The 12,240-nt window shown below is 33.6% G+C and overlaps 1 protein-coding gene across 1 annotated transcript in view; it reads left to right on the top strand.

Annotated features, from left to right (window-relative positions):
• LOC143250687 (monocarboxylate transporter 10-like) overlaps positions 1-11,811 on the top strand; it is a 61,177-nt gene extending 49,366 nt beyond the window's left edge. Inside the window, exons 3-5 of the mRNA XM_076501586.1 lie at positions 3,807-4,083; positions 9,253-9,634; positions 11,042-11,811. Of these exons, the coding sequence (XP_076357701.1) occupies positions 3,807-4,083; positions 9,253-9,634; positions 11,042-11,667 (1,285 nt within the window). The 3' untranslated portion in view covers positions 11,668-11,811. The remainder of the gene's footprint in view (positions 1-3,806; positions 4,084-9,252; positions 9,635-11,041) is intronic.
• Positions 11,812-12,240: the final 429 nt, after the last annotated feature.

Here is a 12,240-nt window from a genome sequence, read left to right on the forward strand (position 1 = left end):
ATATTACTGTGCATAGGTTAGAAACCACCTCTCGGTTTCCCTTGCATGTGTTAAGAAAGAAACGTAGTAATGATGTCAGTTTAAAACCTATGTTTATTTGAATACCTTTTAAATGATATGTTTGTTTTAAGCAAATCCTAAAACATTAGAAGCAAGAATATCAGAACTAAGAATTTTTACGTTTCTGAAAACTTGAGCAAGTAGCTTTTAGACCATATAGATCGAGTTCTGGACTCTTCCCAATTTAATAAATGGTCTTCCTTTTGGATGTCGATTAGTGAAATAAGTTTCGTTTTTCAGCATGATCACAATGCCAAACATACAATAAACGTAGTAAAACGGTATTTTATAAGAAAGGTTTTAGATTGAAGCCTTGCATCTTTAAGCCTACGTAGAATGCACACCTCACTACCGTCAAGTTTATGTGGTACTATGATATATTGATCTGGACAAACAGAAAAGTCATGCAGCAGATATCAAAGTATTTTAAGAAGATTAGAAGTTGATTCTTATTGAATTTCTTCAACAGCTTGGAGAAAATATTCTTTACTCGCTTCTGGCGGTGATTTCAGATAAGAATGGTCACAAAAACTGTTCAGAAAATAAACTCTGAAAGATAGGTTCCCATAACAGCTGCTGTTGGGCATTACTATGAATTTAAATCACTGTAACACACATGATAGCCTGGCGTGTATTGACTACAAAAACACTTCTATTTACCTTCAGAGTGCTATTAAGAAAGAAACACGTACATGAAATCAGAATGTTATTTTTGTAACTTGCAGAAAGCACAAATATAGCGAAGATAAAACACTTAATAGGAGCATGTATTCTCTTGTATATTCCATATTTTCGTCGTAAAACATTTCTCAAATGTTTATTTAAATATAAATATTCGAAAATTGGGCGAAGACCTTGCATTTGAAATGCTATATCTATTTTTCAACTTTGAACTCTAGAAACATTTTATTGGACTTTCAGACATTTCTACAAACCAGTAGAAGATTTTTTTAAAGGTAGAAAAAAAGAAAATTGATTCATGCTAGAATTTATTGCGTAAGTTTTTGAGTTCATGAAAACATTCTACATCAAATATTTTGTAGTTTTAGTCATGTTCGAAAAATAAACAGGTAACAGAGTATTTTATAACTGATATTAAAGCCGGATCCGTTAAGGCTAGATAGTTTCAATATAACAGTGTTACTCCCATGCCTCATTCCAAATAAACATTGATATATTTATCTTCAGAGTCTTCTATCAATAGAATGGTTTATTCGTTTGTTTATTGTTAAACACATTACTATATAGGTTGTTTTGTCTCAGTTAACTACAGATCTCTAACTTCGAGGTTTAATATTATAATCCCTCGGACATACAGCTGAGCTGAGCTTCGAATTAAAGGAAAATTAATTTCTCTAAAACATTGACTCCTTGAAAATACAAAAAAAAAAAATCATCTCACATCATTTTTGACTCCACGATGGCTCTGCTGTAATGTGAGAACTTATAAAGCCAAAATTTGGGATTTGCTCCTTGTTGTGAGACGAGAATAAATAACCCATTGCACACTTTTACATTTAAATAAAAAATAAATAAAAGCATTGTTTACGTGGATGTAAAAGTAATATAATCTAGAAATTCGTTGCTTTATATAATGAATAATACCAAACGGTATGACAATGTTGTTATACAGGGTGTTCGGAAAGTCACTGTACAGTTTTGAAAGCACCGATAACAGCATTCATTCAGTCTATTTCAAGCCAGCAATTGATAGCGGTGTTTGGAAACAAAATAAGAAGGATCCAAGCCTGCATTAATGCCAACAGGGGTCACTTTCAACATTGTTTATAATTGTCATTCATATTTACCTCCTGTATTCTATATTGAAACATGTCTGTTAATAAATATAAAAGTGCACAATGACTTTCCCAACATGGTATAGTTTCAAAATGTGGTTCATCAGAAAAGCGCCGATCGTGCTTGAATTGTGAATCCAAAGTTCATAATTCACCGTTGGGTGTACTACAACAGTGACGCATAAATCCAACTATCCTTTTGGATAAAAGTAACCAAAAGTTGATGATTCGTGCTGTTAATTAGTTGATTCCCTCAAAGCTATCAACTCAGAATTATTTACAACTATACGTATATCGTCTTTGTGTAGCTGTGCACGAATATCCTAAAAAAACAAACAACAATTCATCATGAAAATTGTTGGAAAATAAAATGGGTCACAGCAGTTACCGAAATAGATTTTAACTACGTGTTAAATGGAAATGTATCGACTAGTTTATTTTAAATTTTAATAATATGTATGTTAGAAGGGGGTTAAAAATTATCTTTCCTAATTAAATGACTAAACAAATAAAATGAACAGTTTTTTTACATCTTGCAGCCCAACAGATCAGTTTTTATTGTCAGTAGATTTCCACGTTTACACCATGAGTGACTTTCAACATGTCTAATCAATATTAGATTTCAGTCCATGTTCGCTGGAAGATTTTCACAGTTACATTGTATAGCATCCATTATCATAATCTATTCTTCGAGATAATTGCTGTAAGTATGATGATGTCCTAAACATACCCCTAAGAAAGAAATCTAGAGAAGTAATGTCTAGTGAATGTGGAGCCAATGGAATTGGCTCACCACAGCCATTCCAGTTCTTGCACGGTTGCCACTCTTGGGGGTGACACAATTCACTGGATATAAAAAATAAAAACATGACAGTTAACATTTTTCGTGTTGGGTTACAAAACGTTTAAATACTTTGATATGTCTTTAATTATTTCATTTAATTATCGAATTTAAAAAAAAGAAGGAAAGATAATTTTCGACCACCCAGGATTTTAATGTAAACTTACCAAGGAACATTTTTCTTGAGATTATTTTGTATTAAATAATAGTTTTTGTTCGTTTTTAAATATTTCACGAGGTTTTAACGAAATCAATATATCACTTACAGTGTGCATATATATTACATGCTACAGATACATTTTAAACATGCAAGCACCACTGACACAGCGGTGTGCCTTCGGACTTACATTGTTACTAACAGAGTTTCGATACCTGTGGTGAGCAGAACAGATATTGTCCAATGTATAATTTGTGCTTAATTACAAACAAACAAGCAAACGGTATAAACATGCAAATTAATGCTACCAGATGGTAGATACAGTTTCCTCGTACTAATCTAGCTACACATTAGATTACATATTTATTGGATTAACACATGAGTGTAAAGATCGAGTTATTTATGTTTAAACACTACATTTTCTACATATACTCAGATAGTAAGTTTCAAAGAATTATATATTTCAGTCCATGTTCGCTGCAACATGTACAGTGGGATACCATCCATTTATTACGATCTTTAGCTCCGTGATATTTGCTGTAGGTGTGCGATAAACGATGTCCTTAACATATCCCCAAAGAAAGAAATTGTTTCTTTGTTTATTTTCGAAATTCGCGCAAAGCTACACTAGAGCTATCTGCGCTAGCGATCCCTAATTAAGCAGAGTAAGACTAGAGAGAAAACAGTTAGTCATCACTACCCATCGCCAACTCTTGAGCTACTCTTTTTACTAAATAAGTAGGACTGGTCGCACATTATAACGCCCCACGGTTGAAAGCATGATATTTTTGTGACGGGGATTATAACCCGCGACCTTCAAATTACGAATCAATCGTCCTAATCACCTGGCCATGCCGGGCCATAAAGAAAGAAATCCAGTGGAGTAATATCAGGCACATTATATTTGAATGTAGTTTCTAAAATTTTAAAACCCGTTTTATTATATTTTCAGGTCGTTGGATTGGAGATTGGGACTACACGCTGTAACAGGTGTCATGTTTTTAACGTTTTTTCTTGGAATTTTTTACCGATCAGCCTCCTTATACCACCCTCAGCGAAGAGCAATACTCCATTTGAAGAACCAGAAACGAAAAGTTAAAGATAAAAACGTTTCTCAAGAAAAACCTCCTTTCCTGGACTTTTCATCTCTTAAGACAAAAACCTTGCAAATAATCGTTCTTTCAACTTCACTGTCGTCGTTTGGATTATATACACCATATTTTTACCTGGTACGTTCGACCCTAATACCGAGAAAATACATTTTATCATTGTTTATTACCAATTGTTTTAAATACATCAGTATGGTTAATTCGTATTTTCAACGTCTTTTTGTATGACTACAATGTTAGATTGAAACCGGTACTATGATTTGATTTTCTCTCATTTTAAGTTCTCACACCAGTCATGCTCAGCATGTGAAAAATATATCTGCCTCAATAGACTCTTGCCACAGAAAAATGTCTTCCTCATAGAAAATGGAAAATAAAAATTTGGTATAGGAATGCCGCAGGATGCTGCATGTAAACATCATTTCCAAGAGTACCAGATGAGACTGTGTGTTTTAATAATCATATTTTCTGGAAGAAACAAACTAGCGAGCAGTGTGCTTAATGATGAAATATTCAAAAGCTGGTAGTTATATCTGTACAAAAATGCATGATTGTGCCGTACGATTTAAATTTGTTTTTCTCATATCCTTCCAAATCCCTACATCAAAGACTGACGAGTTATTTTACCAAATATCTGTTATTTCTTGTGTGTATGTGTGTAAGAAAATGTGACTAAAAATAACATAATTCTTTAATAATTTCACCCCCCATTCTCCCAGTGGCAGAGTTGTAAGTCTACGGACTAAAAACGCCAGAAAACGGTTTCGGTAACCCTGCTGAACGGACCACAGATTGCCCATTGTGGAGCTTTGTGCTTAATTACAAACAAACAAACTTTTAGAATTTGTTTACCTTTTGTTGTTTAACACTGTTGGTTAATGTCAAGGAGAAATCTACAAATTATGCTATCTGTATTCTGCTCACCACGGCTATCAAAACCCAATGTTTGTTTTTTGTTTGTTTTGAATTTCGCGCAAAGCTGTTCGAGGTCTATCTGTGACAGCCGTCCCTAATTTAGCAGTGTAAGACTAGAGGGAAGGCAGCTAGTCATCACCACCCATCGCCAACTCTTGGGCTACTCTTTTAACAACGAATAGTGGGATTGACCGTCACGTTATAACGCTCCCACGGCTGAAAGGGCGAGCATGTTTGGTGCGATCGGGATTTGAACCCGCGACCCTTGGATTACGAGTCGAACGCCTTAACACACTTGGCTATGCCGGGCCCAACCCAATGTTTATCGTCGTAAATCTGCAAACTTACCGTTTAGCTATTGAAGAATAGTTCAGTAGTGACAGCCCAGCATGTTACCTTCAAAGCCTAATCTATATCCTCTGTATTTGTATCTATATTTACGTTCAAACTACTCATTCTAATTTTGAAATAAGCTGTGAGGTCAGCACATACATACAACATTTGATTACGTCATGCTAGGTGAATATTTAGTTGTTCCACGAATGTAAACAGTTGAAGATGGCATGTACTTTCATTAGAACATTTGATTATCTATACTAATATCAGTTCGAAGACAAGCCTACTCACGGCGGTTATATATAGCTTTTTATATTACAGATACAGGAAAGAACTTACAAAGTTAACAAATAGACATTTTCTTTTAGTGGTTCTTTAATTCTGAAAAACGTTTTACGTCTGGCTAAAACTTCGTGCGTCTAACATTATTGTCGCCTAATCTATAGAAAATTTTGATAGTGAAACTGTCTGGTTTTTTTCAAATTTTGTTTTGATCTTTTTAAGGACTCGTTCTTCTGACAAATCGGCCTAAGAGTATTAACTTAGGAAAGTCTTCTTTGTTGTGAATGTAGTAACATTCGTGTGCTAGTCTGACTGATCTCTCTGCTGGCTTTTCAAAAGGAGTCGCTAACTTTTGAAACACTCGTCGTAGCAAACAGCTCACAGCTCAGTCGCTCATCCATCCCGTTAAACAGCCTTCTAAAGTATCAGAAAACATCTCTGTGCTACGTATGCATTTATGAAACGCCAAGACGCACTAGCCACGCAAGAAGAAACTCACTTTTTTACGTTCTTAACGTGCATTTTATGTACGTGTTGCTTCTTCTAGCATTACAATAGCTTTTGAAACGGAAGACGCTGAGTGTGTCTATATACGTGAATGCGCGTGAATGAAGTTGTAACAATACATTTCAATGAAAAAGATGGCGCTCTTTTATTTTGATAGGACGGTGATATATATATATATATATACAATTTGAAATATCTTCAGCTGTTTGAATTAACTATCATAATGACTCAGTAAACTTACGGCTTATAAAATTATAGTTGGTGTAATAGAAAAATTGTACTATTTCTCTATTAAGTAAATTGATATTTTAAAATTTTAGGAAAAAATTTCCTAAACAAATTAAATATGCATACCAGACTTTTAGTGTTAGTGTTCGTAATTACTACAGGTCCAGGTTGAAAGTTAACACAGTTAACACTTTGTTGTTCCTTTTTTTTTCTGAAAGTTATAATACGTGTTTTCTGCTCACCAGTAATTTTTTCATATATAATTGAAAATATATTTACAAATAACATTTCTAAGTAACGAATTTTATAATTTTCTATTATTTCTAATAAACATATTGTTATTCAAATAATAACACTGACGAAATATTGAAAAGGAAAATTGATTGATTATTTGCGTAAAACGTTCTACTTGAAATATTTTTTGCTGTTCATGATAAACGCTAGATCTTAGTAGAAAGTTGAGTGTCTTATATCTTACCCTCTCGGTGGACACTGCAGATAGCCTGACGTGGCTTTACTATACGAAAACACTCGCCTTATATTAAAACAGTTTTGAATAATAAGCAACTTCTATAACAACCACAGCCAATACGAAGTCTCGGTGGATCTGCACATTTCAGAACTACATTTTATGATTGTTTGGTTGTTATTTAAGTAGTATACAGCTGCAGAAAATTGACCACATTTTAGAAAGAATACGTAACAGCTCTTTCAGACACAAAATATTCATACACTCAGATCGTAAAGATGTGTCCAAGTCAGGAAGCTCGAGTTTCCAAGACAAGAATGTCCCTTATACTTAACGGCATTAGAAAATAAAATGATATATATCAATACGTCGTACCAGGAGCTTTCATAAACTGACCTTGGCAAGCAAATTAATATGCCCTCAAACACAAAGGTCAGCGGCAAAAGTCGTCTTTATGTTCCACGCAATAGTAAGCAACATAATTATGAATTATCTCGTCTAGAAACTAGGTCGACATGGTGTTGATTTATCAACATAAAACTTCCAGTCATATATCCTGTTTAACCATCGCCTACGTCATGTTAATCCATATGAAGACACGCATGTTAAGTCGCCAAATATAGTGCTTAGGGAATTTTTATTTGATGGACTATTGAAACAGAGTCTCAGAAGACATTATCTTTGTACACTAGATGAATTATGGAAAAGATGTAGGGAAGAGTTATGTGATTTGGACAGCCTTACAATAAAACGTTTTTTTTTTTTATCTGCAGAGCTATTATCAAAACATATGATCGTAAGATAAATCATGAACGAATTGAACAATATGGAGTATAATAATGTGATAAATACTCCAAAATCTATATGACATAATATATATAGCAGGATAACACAACAAAAACAAAGAACCCGTACCCCCACCCATTTCTAGGGACTTACTGGTACCATAGTACTACTTAACAACATTCTTGTATTATATCTAACTCAGAGCCTGCATGCATTTTGTAAGATATCAGGAAGTGTTTAATAAATGGAATATTTTTTTCATGTCAAAGAAACAAATGTAGGCCTATCTGTTGCGAGCATATACAATTCAATAATATTCTTATAGAATTTATTTTTTAACTGTTGGTTTAAAAACTCTTATCATTTTATAGGTGGAAGCAATATGAATTACTTCAGTATACCACAGTTATTTACTACATTTATAAAGAATCTTTTCAAATACTATATATCTGTTTAATCTTGTATGAAAATAGCTGAAATAGCTAAGATCAATAAACTAAAGTCCCATTGAAGCAACATTCAATAGCTAAGATCAGTGAACTAAGGTCCCATTGAAGCAACATTCAATAGCTAAGATCAGTAAACTAAGGTCCCATTGAAGCAACATTCAATAGCTAAGATCAGTAAACTAAGGTCCCATTGAAGCAACATTCATATCAAAAAACAAATAATTAATAAATAAACAAATATGTTGGCATGGTAATAGCTTAGTTCAAAAAATATTTGATCTTTTAATTTTATTGTCCTGATGTTAGAATATTCAGTTTTACGTTTAGTGATAGAATTTTATCATCCTGTAGAAAAAAGGTTTAATGAAGGGAATTTATTGTCCCAATGAAATAATATTTAATTACGGGATTTTAACTTCCTGATAAATGATAATAATTTATTGTCCTAATGAAATAATATTTAATTACGGGATTTTATCTTCCTGATAAATAATAATAATAATAATTTATTGTCCTAATGAAATAATATTTAATTACTGGATTTTATCTTCCTGATAAATAATAATAATTTATTGTCCTAATGAAATAATATTTTATTACGGGATTTTATCTTCGTGATAAAGAAAATTTAATCATGGATTTTTTCGTCCTAATGAAAGACATAATTCATTATGTAATTTTACCGTGCTGATGAGAAACATAAAAGTAATTCTAATTTTTCGCCTTAGATGTTATACTTTAGCTACAATCGTATACTAGTGAGAAAACGGTTTTATATTTTTTTAAAATTTTATTTATTACTGAAACTTAGTTGATTCACATGTGAGTGTAATCCTTTATTACTGACGAAAAAGCAGAGTTAGAATACTTTCGTGAAGCAGTCATGTATTATGCGATGTAATATTTTTATCTTCAGATGATACAACTAATTCAAAATACAATATTTTTAACCAGTTCCTGTATGTTTGTAAACAGCTCCTCTCAAGTATAGTACCTTAATCTTTATAGAATACGAAATTCTCGAATCTTTAATACCATACGTCATGAGTCTTAGATAAAGAGCTTTTTTACACTATGAATCTTTTTTTGTAACCAGAAACTAATTACAAGAACACAATAAAAACAGTCGAATCTTATACTTAAGTTCTCAGTAGGTGTTAGCGTTGACAATAAGAATATTTATTCCAAAATAAAAGATGCTTGTTACATAAAATCTTCCCTCTGATTTGATTTCACTAACAACGAAAAATCGTTAGAGTAATAAAAGAAATATATTGTCAGTGTGGTAAATAAATTATTTTTTCACTTGTTTTTCAGGTTCATATAACTAAAGATGAAGGGATGGAAGATGGTTCTATTCTACTTCTCCAGATTTTTCTAGGCTTAGCTTACGTGATAGGATGTTTTTCGTTTAGTATGCTCATCTTGAAAAACAGTACACACTGCATGATAGCTCGTCAGTACTTGTGCCAGGCCTCCATGTTTGGAGCAGTAATCGCCATTTTATCCTTTTTTACAGTGAATGAATACAATGGATATGTGTTATTTGTCTTCATCTACGGAATCTTTAGTGGTGGATACCATTATAGCTTAAAAATGTATTTGTACGAGAAGGTCAGGCCGAGAAATTTTGACCGCTCTTGGAGCTATCTCCAATGTTCGCAGTCTATACCCGTATTACTTGGAATTCCTGTTACAGGTAAGATAACCATTGTATATTTTATACTTGTAATACTCGAGTTTCTCTTATAGGTAAGAAGACCACCTACATCTTTGCAGTCTGACTTGATATAAGTTCCCATCACACGTAAAATGAATATATGTCAGATACATTTTTGTATTATACTGAATTTCTGTTATATGTCAAACACTTTTATCGCTTTTAACATCATTGCTCTCAAATGTATCATACAGTTAGGGTAAATTCCTAAATACAGACCAATGAGACCAATAAAGCTCTTTTTTTTTATCTGAGCCTGACAGCTGACTATGGGAAAATAAAGTAATTTCATGTGATCACACAGTCACATGGGAAAATATTTTACAAAAGATTTTTATCAAGCATGTAATTCCGAGTTCAGTAAGTTTCATTGTTTTATCATTGCTATTCTTAGTCATTCCAAAATAATCGGCCCAGTATGGCCAGGTGGTTAAGGCACTCGAGGGTCGCGGGTTCGAATCTCCGTAACAACAAACATGCTCGGCCTTTTAATCGTGGGGACGATATAATGTGACAGTCAATCCCACTATTCGTTGGTAAAAGAGTAGCCCAAGAGTTGGCGGTGGGTAGTGATGACTAGCTGCCTTCCCTCTAGTCTTACACTGCTAAATTAGAGATGACTAGTGCAGATAGCCCTCGAGTAGCTTTGCGCGAAATTCACAACAAACCAAACTGAAACTTAGCTAGCCACCCGAGTGTAGAAACATTCATTGTTTTATCATTACTATTCTTAGTCATTCGAAAATAATCCCTTTTTGGGTACAGTCTTCATTTTCTATCACAAGTTTTTCGTTAAAAGCATAATTTATTTGAAGAAAAGAGAAAAATATATTTCTTTGGTAACTCTTTTTGACTCGCATATTGTTTTACTTCCAAGCACAATAACTGAGGGATCAAATGACGTTTCTAAAAGCTTTGTTTACTCATTCTTCTGTAATAATTAAGTACTTGATACACGTGATATTGAAAACAAAAGACGTCGACAATTAGTTTAAATATTCGTTCAGAAAAATTTAGGAAGACTTCATTTTTTAAATTTCTTAATCTACTGTGACAGGAGCTATTTTGGGTCTTTATAAGCAAATCTGAAAATTATTTGCAGAAAGATTACAAATTTAAGTTATAATTATATTAAGGATTTTTTTTATCTTTTCACCAAAGATAAAATTAGAAATATAATCTGTGACGTAGAGACCTAATGCATTATTTTATGAGCCTCACCTTCCACTGTGGATTGTAGTTTCGCCTATTCAAAGCTCATAAGCACGACTTGGGTAAGCAAACCAAAGTAGAATAAGGCCTCTTATAATGGTGATACCTAACATAATAATGTATCCTTCCTCCAAAAATTCCCATCTGAATAAGTTTATTCTTATTTTTCTGAAGCTTACATCAACAGAACCAGGGGGCCGAAGATGGGTTTCGTGTTTTCTTGTGGGTGTATTTTGGCTGGAGCTCTTGCTCTTTTTCTCATGAACCTTCGTAGGAACGTCAATAAGAAATCCCATCAAGCAATAGCTAACAGCGTAGATGACCAAAACCGCTGTGAACTTGAACGATCTTTCACCTTACGTAACAGTGACATCTGCACTTGTGGGAATAACGCAAGCCGCATGAGGGTGCCGCCACTAGAGGGATGTCGGAGAACTATTTCCTTTGCAACGTCAGTAGAGATGGCTCATGACGAGAAACGCCCAGAGCTTTTGACATGCATCTCCGAAGAAGGCCTTGTTGATCTGGGAGAAAATAACCTTCTGGACGAGTGGTGTGGTGCTGAATGTATTACCTCTTGTAATAAAGAAGAGAAGTTCCTAATGGTTAGTGAGTTTGAGAACAACATGAATGAAAACATCTTAAGATTCGACAGACGGTGGGACAACTCTCCAAGAAGAACATGCACCCATCCTGCACTTTATGACATCACGAGGCACAACCACTGTGATGACACGAGCATCCAATGTGGATCAAATAAAGCAATTTCAATTATTGAAGAAGTCACAAGTTCTGTTTAAATGAACACCTATTTTCATTGTTGTATCTTTGTATTCGTAGGATAAGTAAAACGTAATAATGCCTCTTGTTAAGAGACGTGTACATGAATCTCGTTGTGTATAATCAAGTGTAAAATATACCGAAAAAATATTACTTTAAATAAATAAAAGAATTTTCATTTGGATTCACTGTGGCAAAGTTCTTACCCTCCACCACTTAACACGGGTAAAGCCTGCCAATACAAATATGAAGAAACGAATAAAATGTGAAATATTATATATTAATTAAAATTAACAAAAATGAAATGACTACTCTTGACGTAAGCTAGCTAACACTAAATGCTTTAGTTTCACATTCGTTCATCTACTCCCTTAGTTTTACCTTTGTTCAGCCAGTCCCTCAGTTTTGCCTTAACTTTTTAACGTCTCGCTGTTTCTGTTTCCTTTAATAAATAAACTCTTACTCTAAGATGACTTTATTCTGCGAGTTTTCTATAGTTTATTACACGTTGCACAAACGAGTGAGTTCAAATAAAAAAATGAATTGAAACGAGGGTTGAATCCACTGGCAAGACAACCTTTTCCCGTCTAGAT

Source organism: Tachypleus tridentatus, chromosome 5 (genome assembly GCF_004210375.1).
Source record: "Tachypleus tridentatus isolate NWPU-2018 chromosome 5, ASM421037v1, whole genome shotgun sequence".
NCBI classification, from domain to species: domain Eukaryota; kingdom Metazoa; phylum Arthropoda; class Merostomata; order Xiphosura; family Limulidae; genus Tachypleus; species Tachypleus tridentatus.